We start from the raw sequence: 27,798 nt of genomic DNA, 5'->3' as shown, positions 1-27,798 counted from the left end.
TCTTAGGCAGGAACTTAAGATGTGTATGCAAAGACTATCCTATTATGATAAAATTTGGTATAAGGTGGATAAGTCACTAAGGCCTGGAGCTCGTGGACCCTGCGCACCAAAGTGACCGCTGCCAAAAATATGACCTTCCAAGTTAGGTACTTCAGGTCACAGGAGCACAGTGGCTCAAAAGGAGCTTTCATCAGCTGAGCTAGCACCACTTTGAGGTCTCAAGACATGGCAAAAGGCCTTAAGGGAGGCTTTAATTGAAGCAGGCCCTCCATGAAGCGTACAGCTATAGGCTGTACAAAAATGGGCGTACCATCTATACCTCAGTGGTATGCGCTAGTTGCACTAAGATGAACTCTAATGGAGTTGGTCTTCAAGCCAGCCTCTGATAGTTATAGAAGGTAGTCAAGCAGTCTTTGTGTGGGGCAGGAGAATGGATCTAGGGCCTTCTGCTCACACCACACAGAAAACCTCCTCCACTTCAGTTCAAAGGACTTTCTAGTGGAAGGGTTTCTGGAAGTCACCAGGACTGAGACGCATCCTCAGAGAGATTGAGCTGCAGAATTAACCTGTTAACATCCAGGCTGTAAGCGACAGAGCCTGGAGGTTGGGATGCAACAGCCTGCCCTGATCTTGCGTGATGAGATCTGGGGAAGTCCCCAGACTAATCGGTTTCCAGATATACAACTCCCAAAGGAGTGGAAACGATATCTGTCTCGGCCAATGCAGGGCTATGATACTCATAGTCCCTCAGTCCTCGTGAAGCTTCAAGTGAGTCTTTGTGACTAGAGGAATCTGAGGACATGCATACAGAAGACCTCTGCCCCAATGTTGGGCAAAGGTATCAGAGACTGGTTTGCCGTCTGAATTGTTCAGGGAGCAGAACTGTGTCATCTTCCTGTTGCAGGGGGAAGTGAACAAGTCCACATCTGGGTTTCACCTGAGGTGTAAGATCCAGTTCATTACCTCCTGGTCCAAAGACCACTTGTGGGGGGTCTGAAGGCATGACTCAAGTCTATCTGCTATCACATTCTCCATTCCAGCCACCTACATAGCCCTGAGTACCAGCCCATGGGACAGGCCCCAGGACCAGGATGTATGACCCTGTGCCTCCCTGCTTGTTCACATACCACATTGCAACTTGGTTGTCTGTTTGTATCAGTCAATTTTGTTGGACAGGCGATCACTAAAAGCCCATAGCATGTACCTGATTGCCCAGAGCTCCAGGAAGTTAATCTGGCACTGTGCTTTCTAGGCTCTGGGTGCTGATCCCCAAGGTGGATGCATCTGTGGTTAGGAAAATTTGGTTAGGGGGATTTTGGAAATATTCCCCATTCCAAATTCAAGAGAACCAGCTACCAGGACAAAGAGTCCTGGAGAGACAGAGTGACTCGGATGCATGCCCGGAGGCTCTACACACATGTAATGTACATAGGTAGTAATATGGACGGTTGCGGACATGTGGCCCAACAGCCTCAACATATGCCAAGCTGAAACCTACTGGCTCTGTTGAATCACCGCCACTGACGCCAAGGTGACTGGCCTGTAACATGGTAGGAAGGCTCCTGCCCGAGCCGTGTCTAGCAGGGCTCCTATGAGGTCCAACTGAGATGACGGGCTCAAATGGGACTTTGAATAGTTGATGACGAACCAAAGTGACTCCAACACCCAGATGGTCAAGCACAAGGCCCGATCGGCTTCAATCTGAGAGGTGTGCTTGACCAGCCAATCATCCAAATATGGGAGTACGTTTTCCCGGTCTGCGGAGGTGCGCCCCCACCATGGCCAGATGCTTTGTGAAAACACATGGGACCTACGCTAGCCTGAACAGCAATACTCTGTACTGGAAGTGCTGTTTGCCCACCACAAATCTGAGATACTTTCTGTGACCTGGGAAGATCTCGATGTGAGTATGTGTGTCCTTTAAATTGAGGGAGCATAGCCAGTCCCCTTTTTGCAAGAGGGGAATCAGGGAGCCCAAGGAATCAGGGAGCCCATCTTGAACTTTTCTTATTTGAGAAACTTGTTCAAGGTCCTCAGGTCTAGGATGGGACGGAGTCCCCCTGTTCTCTTTGGAATCAGGAAGTACTGGGAGTAGAATCCCTGCCCTCTTTGCCTTGGTGGGACAGGTTCAACCGCTCTGGCCATTAAGACAGCGGAGACCTGTCCGCTCATCAACACTACAAGAGGTGTCCCTCAGGGCTCTTCTCTGTCCCCTACACTATTCAACCTATACCTTCTCCCCCTTTGCCAGCTGCTTACGAATCTCAAACTCAAACACTATCTTTACGCCGACGATGTCCAAATCCTGATCCCTATAACCGAATCCCTTACAAAAACACTGAAATTCTGGGACAACTGCCTCCAAGCAATCAACGACCTTCTTACTTCCTTAAATCTTGTGCTCAACACGTCCAAGACAGAAATGCTCCTCATATCTCTCAACCACAATGATAACCTACACACAAGTCATTCCAACACCCTGGTCAATCAAGCAAGAGACCTCGGAGTTATAATTGATAACCAGCTAAATCTAAAAAAGTTTATCACCAACACAACCAAAGACTGCTTTTTCAAACTTCAGGTACTAAAAAGACTCAAACCGCTACTGTTTTTTCAAGACTTCAGATCGGTACTACAGGCCATTATATTCTCCAAATTAGACTACTGCAATTCCATTCTACTAGGCCTTCCCGCTTCCTCCACCAAACCGCTCCAGATGCTACAAAATTCGGCTGCCAGAATTTTAACAAACTCCAACAGACGAGACCACATCACACCTATCCTGAAAAACCTACATTGGCTCCCAGTAAACTTCAGAATTCTACACAAGTGTCTCACCATCATCCATAAAGCTATCTACAATAGAACTCCCATCGATTTACACAACCCTCTCATGTTACACCTCTCTTCCAGACCCATCAGAGAAGCATACAAAGGTACGCTACACCCCCCCCAGCTAAATTCACACACCTCTCATCCACTAAAGATCGAGTCTTCTCAACAGCAGCGCCAACCATTTGGAATAACATGCCCCCAGACCTTAGACAAGAACCCTGCACGCTGACATTCAGAAAGAAACTCAAGACTTGGCTATTTCTACAAGCCTTCCCTGATCTATGACATCCCCTGCTGCTACAACTCACCATGGTCCACCAAATGATGTTCCCCACCCCCAACATGGTTTCCGACGTTATATTAATCAGTCCTGATTGTTATGAACAAACACCATTCAGTCAGGAACCATATGATATGCTACAGCCATAAGTATAGGATACCGTGTATATATTTGATAACATTCAATCCGGAGTACAAGCGTATATTGTAGTCCTAAGCAGATGTCCAGATATTATTTATTTTGAGACTAATAATTATTTATTTCTATGTCAGCCATTCCTCTGGCTTTTCCTCCTCCCAGTTCAAGTATCCCTGTTTTATTGTAACTTTCTCTCTTCGCCTATGGTTCACTGTTAATTTTTAATGTTAATGCCTACTGTTTATGTTATTGCACCGCTGTTTATTGTAAACAGATACGATATGATTGGTATCATGAGTGTCGGTATAAAAAAGCCCTAAATAAATAAACAGAACCTCCTGATGTGCTACTGGCTCCCTAAACAGGAACAGGTGGCAGTTAGGCAGGACACCCAATAGGTTTAATTGGTACCCTTGACAGTCAGTCAATGGACAGAACCCACTGGTCCGAGGTTATACTAGGCCACTGATTTGCAAAAAACCATAGCCTACCCCCGACTGGGGGGGTCCAGCATCTCGGGTACAGGTGGCTGGCTCATGCTCTCTATGATCCAGTCAAAACCCTGTCCCAGGATTTGGCTGAGGAGCTGGCTAGGATGGCCACGGGAGTTCAAGCTCTGTGAACTGGAACAAGGGGCCGAAGGATAGTACTTCCTCTGGTGGTGGAAAGACTTCCTCTAACTCGCAGACCTCCTGGCTGAGGAGGCACGTCTGACGTGCTGGTGAACAAGCTGCTGAAGAATCTCACACCAATCCTGCAACTGGGAGATTCTCTCATGTGCACGGCAAGTTAGCGAGTCTTTCCTCTATCTCCGGTCGGAGATCAGAGGCCTGCAGCCATGCATTTCTGCAGGTGCCAATTCCTGCTGCAAAGACTCTCTATGGCGTCTTCAAAACATCGTAGGTTGAACGAACCTCATGTTTTCCACACTCCAGACCCTGACGCGTCATCGATAAGAAGGGGTCTTGCTGCTGTTGAGGCAGTCATTCGGCAACCTCTTGCACCTGCTTCCAGAGGTTGCGTGAGTATTGGCAAATGTTGAGCTGGTAAGAGGCAATGCAGGCAAATGCATCCATCGCTCTATGATCCTTACCTGGGGTCACTGAGGTGTGGGTTCGAGCTCGCTTGGCCTTCTTAGAGTAGATTCAATCACTACTGATTGATGCGACGGCTGACGCCTCTCAAATCCAGTAGCCTGTTGGACAAGGTAAACCCCATCCGCCTTCCTGCTGATGGGAGGTACTGTGAGGGGGTGCTCCCAGATCCTCAACTGCAACTTCTGAAAGATGTCGTGCACTGGGACCGCCATTAACTCTTTAGGAGCCTCCACGAACCGGAGGATTTCCAGCATCTATGTCTGGCATCCTCCTCTGTCATTAACTGAAAAGGGATGGCTACTGCCATCGCCCGTACAAAACCTGGGAAGGTCAAGTCCTCCAGAGGAGACCTCCTTCGTTCAACTGGAGGAGACGGTTCTGAAGGAAGACCCTCCGAGTCCTGGGAAGATTCTGTGGTGTTGTTCCCCCAGGGGTAATACGGGGTCTCACCCTCACTATAGTCCTCAGGGAATGGTGTCCTGCCTTCATTGAGAGGCATAAGCATTGGTAGTGCCGGCAAAACTGGATTGCGGGGGGGGGGTGCTGTAGGCCTCGATGGAGCTTCCTCCTTGGAGGAACCGGCAATGACCGCTATATCGGTCAAGGGAACCATCATTACCCCACTGGGCATTGATGTCCTCCCGGGAACCGGTGCTAACTAGGTCAGTAACACACAGATAAGCACGTTAAGCCATTACAGCAACAGTTCCAGCAGAGCGCGTGCTGGCACAGACACAATTGGTGCCACTCGTTCGATGCCCTGCAACACCCACTGCACTGCCAGTAGACCCTGCACTCTAGCTCCTCCTTGAAAGTTGCTGATGCCAAAACCAACTGAGGTAGGAGTGGCGGCCAAATCTTCCTTGGATCCCAGAGGTGGATCGGCGATGACACCAGGACTGATGGAGACCATCGCGGACCTTGGCTTGAGAGACGATGGGCACTCCTTGCCACGGGGTCGCTTCTGGGGCAACTTGGCATGAGCCAGCGCCTTCCTGAGCCCAGCATCGTGCATCGAAGGTGACCAGTGCCAATACTTTCTTGGCTTCCCTCAGTGCTCGGCCTGGTCTTTCTGCAGTGCCAAGGTCGATGATGAAGAACCCGATGTCCTCGATCGGGAAGAGACCGATAGATCAGTTGATGAAACAGACATCCCCGCCGATGCTGATGGCTTGGTATCCATCGGTCCGGCTCCCGGGTCGATCGGTGTAGATATCGCAGATGCTGATGGCTCGGATTTCCTCGACCCGAAGAGTTTCTCCATCTTGTCAAGCCAAGTGCGCATCCCTTAGGGGTCATCTGAGTGCACATGCGGCAACCCCAGACTGTGCGATGCCCCCAGGCAGATGACACACACCTCGTGGAGGTCCATGATGGCCATGGTCCACGGACACTGGGGGCACCGATGTAAACCGGATGAGGCCATGATGAATGAAAAGAAAGAGGAAAAAAACAAGAGATGATGACAGCAGGTGGTCACCGAAGCACCACCGTCATGGGGGGGACGGGACGGAAGTGAAATTAAACTTACTGAACTGCTGAAAACCCTGACTGGGGAGACTAGAGGGAACCAAGAAGGACCTGCATTCGATGAAGTCATGAGAAAACCCAAAAAGGCCGGTGGAAAAGTTTCCAAAGGCAATTTTTTAAGGAAAAGTCACAGGTTCACGCAACTGCAAGGCAAAAGCTCCTCGTAGAAAAAAAAGAGACTGAAGAGGGACTGTGCTTGGACGCGTGGGATAGGGCTTGCTGGGCTATAAGTTTTCCGTACCCAGGCTCCATCCGATGATGTCACCCATGCGTGAGAACTACCATCCTGCTTGTCCTAAGAAAATGTTGAGATCCTATCTGCTTGGTGATTTTTTTCCCCAATAAAATCACATTTTCAGCCTCCGTGTTTATGATTTGGCTACCATGGCCCCTAATCATGGCTCCATCCAAAGCCCCTTTGATCCCTTCACACCCCAATAGCCCCGCCAATATCATTTGCATCCTACACCCGCTCCTATCTGCTCACGCCACTTGCATCCATGGTGATCCCCTCGTGCACGCTCCACACCCAATCAAATCTCCTCACTTTCACAATGGCACTCTCTCCCATCCCCCAGTTACTTTCTTCTTTCACTCCCCCCACCTCCATGAACCCTCAGTCCACCCAGCCCCGAGATCTTCTCACTCACCATCCCTCATTTATTTTCTCCTGACATTCTCTCCCATCTACTCACTTTCTCCCTTCACACCCTCTCCTTTTACCATGATCCCTTCACTCACACTCTCTTCCACTCACCCCACATCCCCTACTCTTCCCCCGCTTGACCCGCTCACTCTCCCGGGTTTACTTCCCTTCCCCCCACTCCCCTTATTGCAGGTATCCCTTTTGCACTCGCCACCACCATCTCCTTACTCACCTTTAGTCAATCCCTCAATCTTTTGATCACTCCCCTTTCATCCCCTTGAGCAAAGCCCCACTCTCTTCCTTCTCTCCCTCCCCCCGATGCGTTCACTCACGCTCTTTCCCCATAATCCCCACTCATTCCCCTTCACTCTCCCAATCATTGGCGTCAGTGAAACGGCGCATACCTCTCTGCTCCCTTCCCGGAAGAGAAGCCTCATTGGTAGCAGCTGGAAGAGTGCATGACAGTCCTTCCGGCACCACGATCCTCCCCTCCTTCACCCTCCGTACCAGATACGTTCCTCCTCCTCCTCCGCGGCCGGCGATCGGAAGCACGTGGCGAAAGCTCGCCAGTCGGGCTCTGGCCACGGAGAAGGAGGCGGGCTTTTCTTCTCTTTCCCAGCATGGAGGGTGAGAGTGGAGATCGCGGAGACGGCGGCAGCAGCGGCGGGCGGGGGAGGGACGGAATGTGTTGTCCCAGCTGCCACCAATGAGGCTTCTCTTCCAGGGTGGGAGGAGAGGATCCCACTGACGCCAGTGAAGAATGAATGAATGAGTGACTGGCAGCGAGGAGCGTGCATGGCAGTCCAATTAAGGGGCACATACTTTTTAAGACCAGTTTTTCGTCCTCTGAAGTGCTCCACGCTTCCAGGCCATGTGTTGTCTGTTTTGGGAGGGGGGATGTAGATTTATCACACTTTTACTCCAGTTTAAAGCCAGTGCCAAGATTGTTCTAAACTTAATGAAAATATGCCCATGTTTTTAGTTGGAAAATATTGGTGCCTAACTGGAGTAGTTTCTGCACAGGATTCAAGTGCCTAAAATGTGTTTGTTTTTGTTTTAGATCGAGGGAAAGAAACTGAAATGGAATATGTGTTTACTCCATTAGAATGCCTGCTTTCAACAGGTAAGTTGCTTTTTAACTAAGCTTTGAGAGCTTGATAACTGGCTGTGTAGAAATAAAGATCAATAAACAAGTTATCTTTTTTAAGTTTAGCTCATGCCCAGTTAAATTATGGGTAGCATTAACACACACTCACACTCTATCTCAAGGAACATCATTCTGCTGTAACTTAATGAAAGGAGCAGTTGGCTACAAGTGTATTATAGTCCATTAAAAAGCTAGCCTCTATAATTTGTTGATCTTTATTTCTACATATCGAAGTGGATATACAGTGACACTATTCAGGATAGGAACTGTCTGGATATCTGCAGTGTTAAAATAGCTATGCCATCTATGTATAGCAACATTTATATTTTACCACAAATGGGAGAGCATGCTGACTACAATAAGGAAGAAGAAGGCACGGTGACTTTTCTGGAATATATTCTATTTCAGGAAAGAAATGTTTTTGGTTGATTTTGAGGCAGGAAAAATGGTTTGCATGATGTGGTAGTTCCACACTTTCTCCTCCTGCTGCTGCATGAATGTAAAGTGCTACCCTTTCTAATTAGTTATCAGGACATGGGAAGGAAAGATGGAGGAAAAGGGAGATGAAAGGACTTTTTGGACACTGTGCCTGTAGGAAAACATCTTTATAGATTAATAAGGCCCAAAGAGTCCACGGGACCATTCATTGTTTTTCAGGCAATGCAACTGAAAACTTTTTTTTCCCTTGCCAAAGTAGGACCTCTTTAGAAAAATTGACTCTGGTAGCTGATCTTCATAATTTAAGATTTTGCCCTTCTATTTGTGTTAGGTTTCAACTTTGCCATAGGGAGGAGGCACTGCTGATGGACAGTATTGCCCAGACCTCTAATCTCAAACTGTTCCTTTTTTCTTTGATACTAACTGTGAATGTCTGGTAGCCAGTTCTAACTTCTTACATTGCATATTTTGTATGTTGCTACAGGCCACTGGCTTCTAACCATCAGTACCAATTTTTCCCCCTTTTATCAATAAAATTAGCAAATGTTTTAGAATGTCAGCGAATTCTGGGTCAGATGTAAGAAAGGGTTCCCCCCTCATTTTATGTCTGTTGTATAAATGCTTTTGTATCTGGCCTAGTTGAGAATTAAGAATGAATTGTACTTGTGACAATGACAGACCATATGTCATGATCGGATGGAGAAGTAACTGTAACCCATTTCTGATCCCGAAACGGATGGGCTCATCTCTGCTTGAAATTATTTTTTTTCCACTGACCTGCATAGTTTTTAAAGCATACCAAGATGTACTGATTTTCAAAAATAGCTCTGCTTTCAAAGTTTAATTCTAATCTCAGTAGGCAGGTCAAAATCATGATCACATGTCTTGTTTTCATTAGCTATTATATTGTAATTAATATTAAAGATTATTTTATTTACATAATGCCAGTGTACATAGTAACATAGTAACGATGGCAGAAAAAGACCAAATGATCCATTCAGTCTGCCCAGCAAGCTTCTTATGGTAGTAACTGCCGCTCCGTGCAGGTTACCCCCAAGCCTTTATCTCCTCTGCAGCCTATGCTATGCCCCCTCCCAATACCCCTGTTCATTGTATTTCCTTTCCTCCTTTTTAGTTCCAATGTAAACCGGCATGATGTTTGCATACTAATGCCGGTATATAAAAACCTTAAATAAATAAATAAAAAATAAATAATAGTAAAAATCAAAACCAAGCAATTGTCAAAACCACAACAAAATCACTGCTAGCAACATTTTGACAGAGTGAGCAGTCTTGCCGATAATTCATACAATGCTGCTGCTTGAACGTGCTTTGCTTTTGGACTTGGCTGTAGAAACAGTCCTGTGCTTTATCCATAATGTCTGTGACCAGTAACTTAGACCATAAAAGTCAGGGCCCAGCATTGTTGCCTGAATCCAATTCCCTTTTCTCCCCCCTTGCTGTCTAAGCGGAGAGCGATGCTGCAGTTGCATCAAAATCATGTATGCTAATTGGTTAAAGGTAGTAATTCCCATATCTTTTGTTGAGGTAGTAGCTGCTGCTCCATGTTGGTTACCCCACCATGCACCCTTTTCTTAATTTCCAACTCTAGTCTTTAGGGGGATCCACAGTGTTTCCCATGCCTCTTTGAATTTGTTTACTGCTTTTGTCTTCACCACCTCTTCCAGGAGAGCATTTCAGGCATCCACCACCCTCTCCATGAAGAAATATTTCCTGATGCTGGTTCTAAGTCATTTCCTCCCCCACCCTTGAAGTTTCATATCATGACCCCTAGTTTCACGGTTTACTTTCCCCCGGAAAAGATTTGAGAAACATGCATCATTAAAACCATTCAGGTATCTGCAGGTCTGTATCATATCTCCCCTGCACCTCCTTTCTTCAAGGGTACAAGACATTATATGACAGGTGGCTAACTCCCGTCCTTGAGCCAAATGCAAGCCTGGTTTTCAGGTTATGCACAATCGGGTAGATTTTAAAAGGTTATGCGCGTAACCCTTTAAAACCCCTCCCTGGGCGCTGAGCCTATTTTGCATAGGCTCGGCGGTGCGCGCAAGCCCCGGGACTTACGCACGTCCCGGGGCTTTGCTAGGGGTCGTGTCAGGGGGGGGGGGGGGCGGCTTGACTTTTGGGGCGTTCCAGGGGGCGTGGTTTTGGCCCGGGGGTGTTTCGGGGGCATGGCAGAGGCCTCCGAAATCGCTCCCGGGCTTGGGAATCACGCGGCGGCGGGCCAACCGGCGCGCACGAGTTACGCCTGCCTTGGGCAGACGTAACTTTCGTGATAAAGGTGGGGGGGGTGTAGATAGGGCTGGGGGGGTGGGTTAGGTAGGGGAAGGGAGGGGAAGGTGGGGGGAGGCCGAAGGAAAGTTCTCTCCGAGGCCGCTCTGATTTCGGAGCGGCCTCGGAGGGGACGGGCAGCGTGCACCCCCTTACGCGCGCCAACCCCGGAGTTTATAAGATACGCGCAGCTACGCGCGTATCTTATAAAATCCGGCGTACTTTTGTTTGCGCGGGCGTACTTTTCTAAAATCTACCTCAATATGTATGTATATCAGAGATTTGCAGACACTGCCTCCATTGTATGCAAGTCTTATCTCATGCATATTCATTGTAGATGTCCTGAAAAACTGGCTTGTTTGTGGCTCTCGAGGACCGGAGTTGGCCACCTCTGCTGAATCAGATAAACTATGAGGTAGTAAGGTTTTTTCCTAAAAGAGCTTTCAGTCTGCATTTGGTTCGTAGGCAAGCAGATACTGGGATTATAGGCTTGCTACTTCATTTCTGCCTGCAGAAAGGTACACATCCCTGTACTGCTGTCTTGGATTTATTAGGCTATATGTCATTTCATGCCACGGTTTTCGTTAGCTTTTATTTAACAACTCAACCAAGATCTTAAAATATCAGTATTTTACTGCAGATGTTTTAGCATACAAGAGATATTTAAGCTTCTGGCTAGATGACCGTGTAATCAATTATAGAATATGGCAAACCTTGAAAACAAGCATAAGTTGAAGAGAAGTTTTGAGCGCTTTCTCCCTTAAAAGAGGTATTTTGTGTCCTTTAAACTCCATTCCCTGTAGAAATATAGCTCAGTTGTTTTACTGCCAACATTACAGTTTTAACACCATGTACTGTACAAAAGAGAAACACCAACTAAATTTTATTGTGTGTGATTAAGCAAAGGTATCAGGTTCTGGCATTCATTTTGTGCAGTTATTACTCACTGAATGATATAATGTGAAATCTCAGTTAACAGTATTGTTGAAGATGCAATATATAATGCATTATTCAACAATAATATATCATTTTTAAAAGGACTTAAATAATGTGCATACTTTTTTTTTTTTTTTAGCATATTTCAGTAGCAACATTTTTATTTCTGGTTGCATGAAGTATTATAGCCCAAACCAGAAGTCCTGGAGTGGCTTATTACACTTAAAAAGTGGAAAGAAAAATAACATTATTTTCTAAGGGCTCGATTCACTTCCAAAAGTTTGGGCCTCCACAAGGTGAATAGCAGCTGAAATTTTTTTTACTGTTGTAAATGAGAGATTTGGCAGCCGTTTTGGTGTATTTTGAAAACCAAATATTTGGAGTGCATTGGAGGTGGAGCCTGGCTTTTCTCTTCATTATTAAGTTTTCTTTAGCCTGTGATCTGGGTCATGGAAGGTTATTTACTCACCTACATATGCAGCCTTTATTCGCCTCCTTGAGGTATCTACTCGTTTTAAAGTAGTAGTAAGTTCAGGAGCAGTCCCATTTGCCTATGTAGTTGCAATTCTTTTTCCTTATGGAAGGTTAAATGGAATTTAGTTTTTATTTTACTTCGATGGAAAATGATGGGCGCATGGTGGTCCGCATCATTTATTTATTACAAATGTGTTTGCTGCCAAATACTAATGACCTAAGTCCATTTGAATGAAATCAGAAGAAAGTGTCAGGAAAGAGCAGTTAAAAAAAAAAAAGAAAAAAAAAGTCCCGTTATGGAGCTGTTCTTTGCATTTTATTTTATTTTTTTTTATTGAGCTTAAATTTCACAAAATAAATATCAAATACTTAAAAATTGTATTTTAGGTGTCTAATTTGAATTGGACAGCAACAGCAGTGAAATGTGCAATACAGCTACAATTTCACCCCTTTAACTCTCCCCCCCACCCTTCCCTCTCCATATATATCGCTTGTCACATTCATAAAGTGTGTACGTTTTAGGAACAGTTCTAATTTACATTATCTATATCTTTGGAAGAGATGCGGTGGTAACCAGTCTCACATTTAGTCTCGTACCCTTTACTCGGTAGCATCATTTGTAACAAGCCGAGGTGGTTTCAGAAAACATTCTGTAATTCTTTCTGATAAAGTCATCGTACAAGGCTTGCCAGAAAGGCCGCCCAGTAATGTGAGAGAGTTCCCCTAGCAGAGAGTCCCTCTTTCGCCTTGACGAAACTGTACAAGTTGATAGCTCCTCTTCCAACCAATAAGTTGTGATACTTATTCTTGTAGGCACCAAAAAGTGCACACACAACTTTACTTGGTCACTGTTGCAAAATTCAGAAAGTTTATTATTCAATATGGTAACTCCTTGTATTAACACCACAGAATTCTGCCATAAATTTTAACTGCAATCCCCGACACGGACCCGTGTTTCGCCTGTCCGACTGCTTCGGGGGGAATTTTTAACAATATCTGTGTTACAATCAGTTATACATGTTGTCAGGAGCTTATTCTTGGCAATAATCGTTTTTTGTCCCTTATTTTTCATTCAGTAAAAGTTCTCCCCCCCCCCCCCCCATTCTGTGAGTCCTGTAGGTGTATAACTGGGTTTAGTGATATGTGAGCTTCGTTGATGGGTCCGCATGCTAGAATAATGGTGTACATATTGGGGGGGGGAGGTGGGAAGGTAGTGTTAATGAGTGCGTTGGGAAACTTGCCAAGTAGGTAGGGACTGTCAAATCTGCTTTTCAAGAGGCAAGTGTCACATTGTGTTGGAGAGGTTGCTGGACTGTCTCTTTAAAAGCAGTGAGGAAGCCCTCTTTACTATCCTAATGCCCACACAATTAAAAAAAAATGTTTAAATCTTCTAGGGTGGGGGATGGTGTGTGTGTGTGTGTGTGTGGGGGGGGGGGTGGGGGGCGGGTTTGGAGGGTAGTGGTGACTCAACATCTTTTAGGGGAAAAGTCTGTAGGTCCTGCCCATAAATTTCCAGAATTTTCTAAAAGTGACAGTTTAAACTGATATTGACCCTAATTTTAGGCTGATTAAGAAGCTGCTCCCAAGCTACAGATGAGCATTGCAAGGCTTTCCAGCCAGTGCAGCCCAAAGTGCATGCTGTGTTTTCAAGTCCCACCTTCTCACCTCACAAGCAGCCAAAGTGCCTGCTCTCTGGGGCTGTGAATGCATTTCAAGCAATCCTTGTCCACCAGCAGCACTTCCCAGCAGAGTCCCTGGTCCTGCGCAAAAGCAGAAGGGCAGTGCTGCTGAGCACGGGAGCCCCAGGTAAGCATGCTGCTGAAGGAGGAAGAAGGCTGGAGCCACCCAGTAAGGATGGATGCTGTTGCTGGGGATGAGGGGAAGAGAGGGACATGGTAGGCAGCACACTAGGGTGGAGCAGTGGTTCTCAACCTTTTTTCTTCTGGGACACACTAACGGATAATGCTTACATGCATGACGCACTGGACACTTGACCATCATGGGCTAAATATAAATGGGCATCCGCAGGAACTCGCACCCCTCCCGGGTCCCCAAACAATGGATGCAGAGGAGATTTCCCTATGCAACTCACCATATAAAAAATATAACTCTGATTCTGGTGCTATGTCAGTAACAGAAACACAAACTCCCTTAGTACCAGGTGCAATGTAAATATACAAAATCTGGAAAAAAAACAAACAAACCACTCAGCATGTGTGGCAAATCTTTCATACCACTGCAACACTAATTCCAAGAACTCAGACAGCAATATCCCTAACTGTGAAAAGGCAACTGCACCACCAGTGCTTATCCTATTAAGAATGAGAACGCAACAAATAAGACTGATACAAATCCCTACATACTAGTAAAATACCTCACCTCATTCATACATTCAGATCTGATCTTCACCAAATACAGAATAAAAGACCACAAATTATAAATGTGGAGACAAACTGGAATGGAAACCTCAAAAAGCCATTCTGCATGCAGTGCAAAACTGGACAACTAGAAACAGAAATATATTTCCCTGTACGTACCTGGATCAGTCCAGACAGTGGGTTGAGCCTCCTTTCCAGCAGATGGAGACAGAGAAAAACTCGAAGGGTATCCTATATCTGGACAGTGCTTCTCCCTCGTCCTTTCAGTATTTCTCTGTCTCCAGCAGGTGCAGATAGCAGAACCTGCAGTTCCCATTCTTTTTCCCAGTTTCTTAGTTTGAGGAAGTTCTTTTTTTCCTTCTTTCTATGGGGCGGATTTTAAAAGCCCTGCTCGCGTATATCCGCCCGGATTTACGCGAGCAGGGCCTTGCGCACCGGTGCGCCTATGTTCCATAGGCCTACCGGCGCGCGCAGAGCCCCGGGACTCGCGTAAGTCCCGGGGTTTTTCGAGGGGGGCGTGTCGGATCGGCGCGGCGTTTCAGGGGCGGGCCCGGGGGCGTGGTTTCGGCCCGGGGCGGTCTGGGGCGTGGCCGCGCCCTCCGGAACCGCCCCCAGGTCGCGTCTCGGCACGCGGGGATTTACTTCTCCCTCCGGGAGGCGTAAATCCCCCGACAAAGGTAGGGGGGGGTCTAGATAGGGCCGGGGGGGTGGGTTAGATAGAGGAAGGGAGGGGAAGGTGAGGGGAGGGCGAAAGCGAGTTCCCTCCGAGGCCGGAGGGAATGGCGGCAGGCTGCGCGGCTCGGCGCGCGCCGGCTACACGACATCGGCAGCCTTGCGCGCGCTGATCCCGGATTTTAGCTGATACGCGCGACTACGCGCGTATCTACTAAAATCAAGCGTACTTTTGTTTGCGCCAGGTGCGCTAACAAAAGTACGCGAAGGCGCACTTTCTTAAAATCTACCCCTATATTTCTAAGGGATCAAGCAAGTATCTGAAAATTTCAATCAGTTTTCTAATATATATTTATATAAATAAAAATGTAAATGTCCGTTTGTGCAAAATCTTAAATCTCCGAAACTTCTTCACCGATTGCTTTGAAATTTTGACACAACGTTGCATTCGAATACGCGCGTGTTTTTATGTACCTATATTATATAGATGTCACACCTGTGACAGGTAAAAACATGCTTTTTGGGAAAAACAGCGCCATCTGTTGGACGTAACAGCAACACACGCTATCTACAATATAAATGGGCTCTGACAGACGGACCGCAAATGCGCAGTAGAGAGCAGCTCTACCGCGCATGTGCGGACCATAAAGCTCTGTGCTACGTGCTGGGTGTCACAGAGGGGGGTAGAAAAGGGCAGACGAGTCGCCGCTCCGAGAAACGGCTCAGCCCATTCCTCCGCCGCTGGGGAAGGGGGGAGGGAGTAGGGACTGTCGGACAGTTACACACAGGAGGAGGAAAAGGTAAAAGAGTCACCGAGCCAGTCCGTCCACCGCCGGGGAAGGGGGGGAGGGAGTTGGGACGGCCGGAGCCAGACTGAGCCACGGTAACGCATGGCCGGGTACAGCTAGTATGTGTGTGTATGTATATATATGTATATATATATTTATGTATATATATACACAGTTTGTTCATCAGGAGAATTCTGTCTCCTCGCTCTTACTTGGGCCTGGGGGGAGGGGTTCCCCTTGATTTCTTCAGCCTAGGACCCTTTCCTGGGGACCTGTTGCCTGGCTCCAGGGTGATACTGGTGGTCCAGTCCCTCCCCCGCTGATACCCCTGAGAAGTTACATGCCTCGGGTCTATTACTAACAGAGAAGTCAAAATTCCACTGTTCCTTTAAGCACAAAAAAAAAAAAAAGTAACAGACTTTATTCTGAGTAACTTGGACAAGGGCCAGCAGCCTTTGGGGGAAGGAGCGGAGAGCAGAGCGTTTTTGCTCCCTTTCTGCTCGCACAGAAGGGCTTTGCCGTTTTCAGCGGCAGTTCCTCCCCACCCCCCACCCCCCCAACTCGTTCTTACGATGCCATGATCTCCATTTTGTGTGGCATTCGGGGAGCCTGCCTCGCGGCTCTCCCATGAGGGAATTTGTGCTAATTGTTTGCCCGGTGGGGAGGGGCCCTCTTTGGCGCTGGAGAAATCTGCTATCTGCTGCTAGGCCGGCCCCGTCCCTGCAAACCGCGGGAATGACGTCCATTTTGTCTGCAGATCTCGCAGCTAATTCTTTGCCGGACGGGGGAAGGGATTCAGTTTTTCATCAATTCCTCCGGATTTAAGCCCCGTGGATCTTTCGGATGTGGTCCCTGACCCCCAGCACGATGTCCCACTCCCCCAATGTCAGGGAAAACCCCTAAGCATTTTTCTACGGATTTTGTCCTTTTATTACACAAGGCTTACGTCACTAGTTTACTGCAGCAGGAGGAACCCCCCCACCTGTAAAGGTTCCTACAGGCCCTCTACCTGCAAAGATGCCTAGGGTATTTACAGAACAGGGACCCAAACTCCCTGATTCTCAGGGGACGAATCGGGTTTGGACCATACAGGGGGTACCAGACCCTCCAGATCCTGCTACTCTGCAACCTCAGCTTCCAGACTCCGATCCAGATGCAGATTCTCTAAATCAGAATCCACCGGTCGAAGGGGACAACCCATGGGTTTTACGTTTGTTCCAGCTGGAGGAGCTAGACCCGCTCATATCTTTTGTTTTAGCCGAGCTGGGCATAGATGTCCCTCTGGAGGAAACTGCAAGTGCCCTGGTTTCCAGTAACGTAGACCCTGTCCTGGCTGGACTGAGAGCCCCCCCAGATACCTTTCCGCTTCATCCTATGCTAATGCAGTTATTATTCCGAGAATGGGAAGCTCCTGAATCCGGCTTACGGGTGGGCAGAGCAATGGACAAGCTATATCCCCTCCAAGACTAATGTCTTGAGATGCTCAAGGTCCCTAAAGTGGATGCTTTGATTGCCGGCTTTGAAGGATCTTCAGGATCGTAAGTTGGAAGTGCATCTCAAAAATTTTTTTTAAGTTTTGGCGTTCGGTGTTCGGGCGACAGTCTATAGCAGTCTCATGCAGCGGGCAAGTCTTAGGTGGGTTCAACAACTACTCAGCACCCAGGCCCTCCCGTCTGCAGAGGCGGAACAGGCAGAACGTCTGGAAGCTGCGATTGTATATGGTGCGGATGCCCTCTACGATCTCTTCAGGGTGCTGGCTAGATCCATGGTATCAGGTGTCTCCTCTGGCTGCGAAATTGGGCAGCGGACACCTCTTCCAAATCGCAATTGGGCACTCTCTTCAGGGAGGACCTTGAACAGCTTATCAAGTCTCTAGGGGACAACAAGGTTCATAAGCTTTCTGAGGACCGCCCTAAACCTTCCAGACCCATTTTTCCTTCGCGTTCTCATTTCAGGGGGCAGCGCAGGTTCAGCAGGTCGCGGGGGGCTCCACAAAGAAACCCCTCCACAAGATCACAATCATGGTCTCATTCCTTTTGTGGACGCTGACCATTCTGAGATGGAAACATCCAAGGATCCGCCCCAAAGTCCTCCCAATGAGATGCGGCCAGTCCATTCCTCCGTTACCAACCTGGGAGGCCGACTCTCCCTTTTTCACGAGGAATGGGTCAAAATTTCTTTGGATCGGTGGGTCTTCAAGGTAATAGAATGAGGCTATGCTTTAGAGTTTGCTCGGTTTCTTTCAGATCGCTATCTGATCTCTCCTTGCGGATCTCTGCGGAAGCAGCATGTGGTGCACCAAACTCTGGACAGGCTGCAGCAACTCGGAGCTATTGTGTCTGTCCCTCCCAAGGAGCAAAGGTTAGGCCAGTATTCCATTTACTTCATGGTCCCCAAAAAGGACGGCTCCTTTTGACCGATTCTGGACCTCAAGAGAGTCAACAAAGCGCTCAAGATTCCCCATTTTTGGATGGAGACCCTGCGATCGCTCATAGTGGCGGTTCGATCAGGTGAATTCCTAGCTTTGCTGGTTTTGACGGAGGCGTATCTTCATATCCCGATCTGCTCGGAACATCAGAGGTACCTATGCTTCAACATCCTATGGTATCATTACCAGTTTTGGGCACTTCCATTTGGACTAGCCACTGCCCCCCGCACATTTACCAAGGTAATGGTGGTGGTGGCGGCGGCCTCCCTCCGACGGGAGGGTGTACTGGTACATCATTACCTGGACGACTGGCTCGTTCGGGCGAAATCAGAAGCTCTCTGCACGGTGGCAGTCAACAAGGTTTTGTTGCTCCTCGGCTCCCTTGGTTGGATAGTCAGTTTCTCCAAGAGCAGCCTCAAGCCGTCTCAAGTCCTGGAATTCTTAGCAGCTCATTTTGACACACGTGTGGGGAAGGTCTTCCTGAGAGCCGGGCGCTCAAGCTCATAGTCCAAGTTCGACATCTATTATTTCTCTCCGTGCCCACAGCCTGGGACTACCTACAGGTCCTGGGTTCTATTGCTTCAACTATAGATTTGGTTCCATGGGCCTTCGCACATATGCGTCCTTTACAGAAAGCCTTACTGTCCCGCTGGAAGCTGGTCTCTGAGGAATTTGACGCCTTTACTGCTCTTGGATTTTGCCATCTCCAGTCTTCAATGGTGGCTGTCGCTCGACAACCTGCTAAACGGTGTACACCTAGAAACCCCTCAGTGGATCATTGTGATGACAGACGCCAGCCTCACTGGCTGGGGAGCAGTTTGCCAGTCTCAGTCTACATAAGGACAGTGGTCCCCAGTCCAATCACAATGGCATATCAATCGCCTGGAAGCCCGAGCTGTTCGCCTGACACTGAAGACATTCCTGCCCTTGATCCATCACCAAGCAGTTCGGGTTCTCTCCGACAATGCCACCACAGTAGCCTACATCAATCGCCAGGGTGGAACCAGAAGTTGCCTGGTATCCCTGGAAGCAAGCAAGTTGTTCTCCTAGGCGGAATGCCATCTGACTTGGTTGGCAGCCTCCCACATTGCGGGAAAGGAGAATGTTCATGTCGATTTCTTGATTTGCCAACACCTAGACCCCGGAGAGTGGGAATTGTCCTAAGAGGCAATAGCTCTTCTCATTCGCAAGTGGGGGACTCCTCACTTAGACCTAATGGCCACTCTGCGGAATGCCAAAGCTCCCAGATTCTTCAGTCGCAGAAGGGAGCACGGCTCGGAAGGGGTGGATGCTCTGGTGCTACCCTGGCCTCACGACATACTCCTCTACGTGTTCCCACCCTGGCCTCTGGTGGGAAAAATACTCAGAAGAATACAAATTCACAAGGGGCCGGTCATTCTCATGGCAACAGAATGGCCCCGAAGACCATAGATCGTGGACCTGGTAAACCTCGCGACAGACGGTCCTCTTCGCCTCGGTCACCTCCCAAACCTCCTATGGCAAGGTCCAGTATTTTTCGATCAGGCGGATCGCTTTTGTCTAGCGGCCTGGCTTTTGAGCGGCAGAGACTGAGGAAAACAGGTTATAGAGAGGAGGTTATTTCCACTCTGTTGCACGCGCATAAGACTTCTACCTCTCTCGCTTACACACGGGTTTGGAGAGTGTTTGAGACTATGTGTGCAGATTCCGGAATCATGGCATGCAAGGCCCCGGTTTTACATGTCCTCTCTTTTTTACAGAATGGCCTCTCCAAAGGTTTGTCTTTAAATTCTTTCTGGGTACAAGTCTTGGCTCTTGGTTCTCTCTTAGGGCAAGTCGATGGTTATGCTTTGGCGGCCCACCCGGATGTCATTCGGTTCCTCAAAGGGGCAAAGCATTTTAACCTGCCTGTCTGGGCTACATATCCGTCATGGAGCCTCAATCTGGTGCTTCGGGTCCTCTGTGAGGCGCCCTTCGAACCACTTAAACGAGCTACGCTCAAAGACCTGACTCTTAAGACAGTTTTTCTAGTCTCTATTTGCTCAGTCAGAAGAGTGTCCGAGCTCCAAACCTTGTCTTGCAGGGAGCATGCCTTCTTTTTTTCTGATTCAGATGTTTCACTCAAGACTGTACCATCCTTGTTACCCAAGGTGGTTTCCTCTTTTGATTTAAATCAGTCGGTGGAACTCCCTGCCTTTTCTACAGAGGACATTGAGACCACTCATGCCAGAGACATAAGGCGCTTTGATGTGAAACGAGTCCTGCTGAGATACTTAGAAGTCACAAATGAGTTCCGGATCTCAAATCATCTTTTTTGTTGCTGTGTTTGTGGCATAATGTGGACTCCTGGTCGGTGTGGTGATGACTCCTCCCATGGGGAGGGGTCCCGTGGGGAACCACAGCGATAGGCTAGACTCAGAAAGCAGAAACTGAAGGTGGAAAAGCCTTTATTATACTGCTTGTTGATAGATGGTACTTGCTTAGGAATGTTATAGCACTGAAGTCCTGCAATATCCACTATACTCATACAGTCTCTGATGGAGCAGATCTCACCCAAGGTGGAGCAAGGTTGGTAGTGTTCCACTGAACGGGATAACCCGAACCTGCAGGGTGGTAGTGGAGAACTGGAGCGTAGAGGTACTCACAGATGAAGTAGTGCTGAGGTCTTGGTAACAGGATAAAGGAAGGGACACAAAGTCCGTGGTGCAGGATATTCTGTGCCAGCAAGGCCCTCGAGGAGTGAGTACCTATAGCACTGAGGAATTCTGTAGAGAGAGAATAAAACCCCCGAGAGCGGTTGTCTAGTTAGAGAGAGAAACCCCGAAGGGTAGATGGAAGCGAGAGGCCCCCGAGGAATGGGTGCCTAGAGCTTCTTAATAGAGTGAGGCAACCCCGGAGGGTAATGGAGAATTCAAGCATGCAGCTTAGAATCAGGCAGAGAAGCAAAGCAAAGTCCTTGCTAACTCGCTAGTATGGAGTGGAGAGAAGGCTTAAGTATCCAGAGGTACTGATGTCATGCGGTGGGGACATCCCCGAGGTTCCTGCCATGACATGTAGATAAGCATAGGCAATGTGCGCGCGCACGCCTAGGGAGGCCACAGGAAGAAGCATGGCAGACAGGGATGCCCATGCTGCGCTGGAGATGCCGCAGGACTCTGCACTCAGCACTGGAGACAACCAACTTCCCTAAGGACGTGGAGACAGGCAAAAGAGAGGTGAGGCAGAGCGGTTGCAGCCACCTGTGACCGACGGACACATTTGTCTTGTGGAGCAGACCCAATAGGAAAAACAAAAGCTTCTAAGGCTACCATCACTTGCTGGCTAAAGGAGGCGATTGCTTCGGCTTACATTTGTCGGAGCCGGCCGGTCCCGGAAAGTTTAAAAGCCCATTCACTCCGGTCGCAGGCTACTTCTTGGGCGGAAAGCCAGTTGGTCTCCCCACAAGAGATATGCAGAACAGCTACTTGGAAATCTCTTCATACTTTTGCTCGTCATTATCACCTCGATGTGCAGGCACCAGTTTTTGGTTCCTTTGGCAGACAGGTGCTTCGAGCGGGGCTATCTTGGTCCCACCCTACTTAGGGAAGCTTTGTTACATCCCACTGTCTGGACTGATCCGGGTACATACAGGGAAAGGAAAATTGGTTATTACCTGCTAATTTTCGTTCCTGTAGTACCACGGATCAGTCCAGATGCCCGCCCTTAGTGGAGGGAATCTGACTCTTTATTTTCAACAATCACTCGAAGTTTTATCGTTCAAAGATATGACCGACCTGACAAGGCACCGGAAGTATCTACTAAAGATATAAGAGCGATTACTTTGCATTTCTTCACATTTCCATTTACAATTTGGATGTTAAATATTGTTGTTTGCTTGATCTTATTCTAGTTGAGGTTACATTTTTCTGCTTTGATAACGTTTATACTGAAGGGATGCAGGGGGAGCACTGTCCTGATATAGGATACTCTTTGAGTTTTTCTCTGTCTCCATCTGCTGGAAAGGAGGCTTAATCCACTGTCTGGACTGATCCGTGGTACTACATGAATGAAAATTAGCAGGTAAGAAACAATTTTCCTTTCTTCCTACACTAAACAAAGTACAAAGAGAGAAGAAATGAACATTCCCAAAGCTGATATATTATGTCTTTTGCTTCCCATCACTTTCCCTCCATACCTCCATCATCCTTCACCTCCCAATTACTCCCTTTCAATCATCTGCTTACACTCACATTCTTGTCCAGCATTCCAAATCCCCCATATCCTCTTCCCTGTGCTCTCTCTTTCCTCTGCTTGACTATCCCAACCCTTGTTTCCCACCCCTTTCTGCTCAGCAGCTCCCACATTCCCTCTCCCTTCCACTCTATCTGCTCAGCATCCCCAACTTCCTTTCCCCCATCCTCCACAGGGTGATGAGATCAGCAGCAGCATCACTCCCAGACTCAGAAGTGTAAGATAAATTTGTTTCCCATTGGGCCCAGAGCAGCAGGAGTTGGCAATGTCTTGCTCCGATCTGAATGAAAGAGGAAACAGCCTCCCACTGGGCTAGAAAGGGGAGAAGGAAGTAAGAGTAGCCTCCTGTCAAGCTCATTATAAGAGAAGTTGACTAACTCCCACCAGGGCTAATAAGGAGACAGCAGCCTCCTGCTGGCCCTGCGACACACCTCCTGGGTCCTCGTGACACACACCAGCAGCGAAAAGGAAACCCCACCCCGACCGAGGCCACCACAGGAGCCCATTCCTGTGGCAGCGAAAAAATAAGGCCCGTGGAAGTAAAGTCATGGCGGAACTGGAGCCCATCCCTGCAGTGAAGAAAGAAGAAGCTTTTGGTGAGAGCTGGTGTGTCTGTGTGTGAATGGGTGCCTGGGTGAGAACTGGTGTGTCTGTGTGTGAATGGGTGCCTGGGTGAGAGCTGGTTTGAATGGGTGCGAGAGCATTTGTGTGTGATTGAGAGCATGTATATAAGAGACCATGAGTGTGATTGAGAGAAAGACTGGTCAGGGAGGTGATGTGTTTCCGTGTGAGAGAGAGAGACTGGTCAGGAAGATGACTGGTGTGAGAGAGACCAAGACTGGTCGTGGGGTCTAAGTGTGTGTGTGTGTGTGTGTGTGAGTGACTGACTGGTTGTGGGCGCTAAGGAAGAGGACTGTGAGGACAGAGCTTCAGCAGCCCTTGCTGCTTCTGGTGAGTGCTATTGGCCTGGAAGGGAAAGGAGTAGGAGAGTTGCTGGAAAGGATAAGTAAAGGTGGCTTTTTAAAGTTATTTTTCTTGATTGACTGCCATTTTAATTATTGGATATTATGCGATGTCTGCTGTTTTGAAATATTTTCTTGATATTTGGACATGTTTTAATAATTTTTATGAGTTTTTAATTGTTGGATATTATTCTGTTCAGCAGCTGTTTTGTAACATTTTTAGAATAGCTTTACAATTATTTCTGTGTGGGGCTCTATGGCAGCTTGACTTATTCTGTTTTCCCAATTGGAAATGTATTAGTGTTTAGGGCCTGGTTTAATAGTTGTATTTCTTAGATAGGATTGTTACTGTTTGAGTGTGTTCCATAATACAGGTTTAACTTTGTGCGGGTTAGTTTGTGTGCATTATTGCAAATCCTGAGAGTCTGTTAGATGCTATATTTCTCTTTCCATTTCTCCAAGTTCGCTCTGCATGCAGAGTGGCTTTTTTGGTTTTCCATTCCAGTTTCTGTCTCCTTATTTATAATTTGTACTTGGTGAAGGGTGTGTGACTGAAGTGAGATATTTTACTAGCATGTAGGTATTTGTATCAATCTTATTTGTTATGTTTTCTCAATAGGATATGCATTAGTGGTAAATTACTGTCTTTTCATAAGGAAGGCTATTGTGCCTGGTAGTAAAAGGAGTTTGTTTTGCTTTTACTGGGTTGTCGTCAGAACCAGAATATCTTTTTTGTATGGCGAGTTGTACAGGGTAATGCCCTAGATCTGCTCTGCACTCATTGCTGGGGGTTGAGGGGATTCCTGTGGATGCAGAGGGTTTGTTTACATTTAGCCCCGTGATGGTCACATGTTCACTGTGTCACGCATGTGAGAACCATCTGTCAGGTGTGTCTCGGCCAAAAAAAGGTTGAGAACCACTCGCTTAGAATATAGTCTGGGAGGAAGTGGAGGGTAGAGAAACAAGTTTTGACTTGCAGAACGGGTTGCCTCAGCAATTAGAGAAACTGCAGAGCTTCTTCCCAATATCCGGGTTCTGGAGACCATGGAAAAGAGTTATCTCCTAGAATTCTCCATGTGGCTTAGGGACTTTATCCAAATTCTCATAGAAGCGGGAAGAATGCAACATTGTTGGAATGTGGGCCACTGTACCTATCCCTTTGACAGAAAGTTATATATAGGGGTTTATTCCAACTGCTTTCTAGTCCCAAAACAGTCTGCAACTCTGGATCTATTCTGGACCTAAAAAAATGAACAGGACGGAATGCCTTTATTTATTTTTTTTCAAGAAGGTAGACCAGGAATCTTCTGTGCTGTACCGGCTGCCTCCAGCCCCGCTACCCCCGACAGCCCCTTTATCTGGGCCCAGCACTTTGGCGCGTAACGGGGGTTACTTGTGTGGCTGGGCCCCTTTGAAGATGTGCGCGGCATGCGAAACCCCTGTTTTTACACCCACAGGGGAATTAAAATTCGTCCGTTAGGGAATAGCCACTGCTATTACTGGTATCAGTATCCTGAGATCTCCTTAGTGTTTGAGTACTTGCCAGGTACTTGTAGCCTGAATTGGCCACTGTTGGAAAGAGGATGCTGGGCTTGATGGTCCCTCAGTCTGTCCCAGTATGGCATGTTCTTATGTTATTATATCTTCCCATTGTTCATGTGGTAGTGTATATTTTTTTGCAGGATCCTGATCTTACTCATAGTCACTGTTAGAGGCTTCTTCACCTCACTTATACGAGCTTCCGTTTCCTCCTGTTGATCTGTTCTTTAACTTCCAATACCAATTTTTGTTTGTTTTACAATAATCTTTTCACTTTAGAATATAAAGTAACTGTTTAGTTGATAAAATATTTCATCACTTCACAAGCTGTTAATGCCTTCACTTGGGCCTCCTTATCAGATTGCAGGTTTTCAGATAAGGTTTTCTTCCTATTTCTTTTGGACATTGTTGATTGTTCAGCTTTAAAGGGCTGGAATACATCACTTTTACCATTATTTAAGGCTAGAAAAAATGAGTTAGGAATGGATTATTATTAAAACAGGATATAAGCGAATTGCAGGAGGCTTCACTGCCACATGTTCAACTTGTCCAGTGTAACACATCTCAAATTATGCATTGTAAGTGAATAATCCTTATTGTTTGAATCCTATCCCGCAAATGTAGAAGCTGTTGCTTAAAATGTATGATGCATAGACATCTATTTTTTAGCTTCAAGTTCTTTCTCAATGCTGACACTGAAGTACGACCATAGTCATTGTACATGTTCCATCCATTCCAATTGTGCATCATATCATCTGGGGAAGATAATGTATACTAAAAGGGACAATAGTGTGTGCAGAAATTAAAATGAGGGTGATCACGTAAAAAGCAGTTCATAGCTGGGTTTATTCCTGAAACCATACATAAAACCCATGTACATGGCATTTCCAAAATAAGCACCTCCTCTGGCCATCAGGTTTTTTTTTTAATATAAGATGTATTATTTAAGTCTCTAAACCAAGTGAATATTTTTCAGTCTTTAATTTTTATAAGTCCTGAATTTGGGTGAATCAAGCCCTAGAACATGTTCAGTTTTCTGATACATCTCATGTTATTCTAAAAGGTCTCAATGTTTTCATTTAAACCAATGAATGGCATGTCATCTTTTCTTTAAGATTTGTTGTTGCCCTGCTGTTAATATCACTTGAGTTTGTTTTTGTAGTTCCTTAACTTTTGCCTTTGATTCATTTGGTTTGTCTTCATTTCATTTTAATTAATTCCATTATTTTTCATGGCAAAATGTGTAATTTAGTTTCACTGTTAAATAGTCTAATTGTTTCTTTTGCCTTATCTTGTTAACTTTTTATAAGCCATTTTTTTCCAGATCATCTATAGAATTAATTTCCTGTGCATTTAGAGATAGTAAGCGCCAATATACTAATCCCTAAACTTTTAAATTTACATTTATAGTTGTATTTTTTTTTCCAAAATTCATTCCTTCTAGAGAGTTAAGAAAATTACTAGCTCTATAATTCCTTAACATCAGGCAGTTCAAATGAAGGGCATACATGAAGAACTAAGAACTGGCAGACACTAATATTTGTTGTGAAGTTATGCATATGGAAGGAAATTACTCAATAAGAATAACTGAGACTTTCCCTGTTGCTTTATAAAGAAAGCCAAGGCATTTCTTTTCATATAGAAGAAATGTTTGTTTTTTTTTTTATGCAATAATAATCTGCCACTTTGATTTATAAAGGAAATCTTTGTGTGATTAACTCATAATTTCAGAATTATAAGTTATATACCTCATTCTGATGTGTATTTTCATGCAGAGGGGCAGAGAGAGAAGAATGGAAGGGGAAATGGAAAAAGTAAAGTACAGAAACGAGTGTGGGCAAGATAGAAATGGACGGGAGGCAGGGGTCAGAGCAAAAAAGAGACAGCAGAAGGGAACGCAAAGACTATCACTAACCTACATTTTTAGGCTCAAGATTTCCCTGCTGGGTCTACTGAAGGGTGAAGTAACCTACAAGTACTGTTTTAAGCTCGGAGGCCATTCTGGCCATATAAGAGGATTTAAAGAATGACATCAATCCTTGGACAGACAGCTTTCATGTCATACTTGCTTTGTCAGTCTCTTGAGCTTATGTTCTTACATTTGGATCTTTTCAAAACGCTTTAACTGTAGTTGATGAAATGGGACAAACCACCTTCTCCAGATGTTTTTGGCAGGTACTGCAAGCAATGGAAAGACATGTTAGTAATCATATCAAATACTTATTAGAGGACCTGAAAAGGGATATCCATGCCATAGCAGACATACCTAATGTGATAGGTGCAATAGATTATACATACTGAGTTGATGCCTTCTTGTGAAAAGAAAGTGGTTTTCTACAACAGAAAGTCTTATCATTCTGTTCAAGTGCCAGTGGTATTTATTTATTTATTTATCTATTTATTTATTTATTTATTTATTTATTTATTTATTTAATAGTTTTATATACCGAAGTTCTAGTAACAAAGTTACTAATCACTTCGGTTTACATTACAACAATAAATTGACAGAATATAGAATAATGTCTTACAATGAACAGGTAAATTGAACTTGGAAAATAATAACAAAACTTAAAATGAGCAAGGAGTATATAGTTTAAATACAATATAATTAAGAGAGGAGTAAATATAATTGCTGGTACTGAAATTGTCGGGTCTGATGGTAACAGATAAGAGATTCAAAGCTTGGTTATGGGATTAAGGGAATGCTTGGTTGAACAACCAGGTCTTGAGTCTCTTTTTGAAGGTGGGTGCCGATTGTATGTATGTAATGCACACATGAGTATTCTGAATGTGGTTGCTAGCTAACACTACATTTCTGTCAGGGCAAAAGGTGATTTAGAGGGCTTCTAACCAGGGTTTGCCTGGTTGGAAGCTGTTGCATTGCATGTGAAGCCACAGTGTGGCTTAAGCTGAGGAAGGTGATCAAGTGTGTTAGAACTTGTGGGTTAGTGGACCATTGGCCCGAGGTGAGAGATGGTACCGCCCATGGGGAGGAGCCCCACTGGG

The 27,798-nt window shown here is 46.2% G+C and overlaps 1 protein-coding gene across 6 annotated transcripts in view; it reads left to right on the top strand.

Moving 5' to 3' along the window:
• Positions 1-7,007: 7,007 nt before the first annotated feature.
• The window catches only part of TPK1 (thiamin pyrophosphokinase 1), an 831,917-nt gene continuing 811,126 nt past the window's right edge, over positions 7,008-27,798 (top strand). For 3 of the 6 annotated variants that reach the window (XM_029589578.1, XM_029589572.1, XM_029589573.1), the window contains exons 1-2: positions 7,008-7,153; positions 7,587-7,649. In XM_029589578.1, coding sequence (XP_029445438.1) covers positions 7,147-7,153; positions 7,587-7,649 — 70 coding nt within the window. In that variant the 5' untranslated portion in view covers positions 7,008-7,146. Of the gene's footprint in view, positions 7,154-7,190; positions 7,252-7,586; positions 7,650-27,798 lie in introns of those variants that run through there. The other 3 variants (XM_029589571.1, XM_029589577.1, XM_029589574.1) reach the window with 3 other exon arrangements.

The sequence above is a fragment of the Rhinatrema bivittatum genome, chromosome 2, assembly GCF_901001135.1.
Source record: "Rhinatrema bivittatum chromosome 2, aRhiBiv1.1, whole genome shotgun sequence".
NCBI lineage: Eukaryota > Metazoa > Chordata > Amphibia > Gymnophiona > Rhinatrematidae > Rhinatrema > Rhinatrema bivittatum.
The sequence above is the reverse complement of the archived record's forward strand: the minus strand, read 5'-3'. Positions and strand labels throughout refer to the sequence as shown.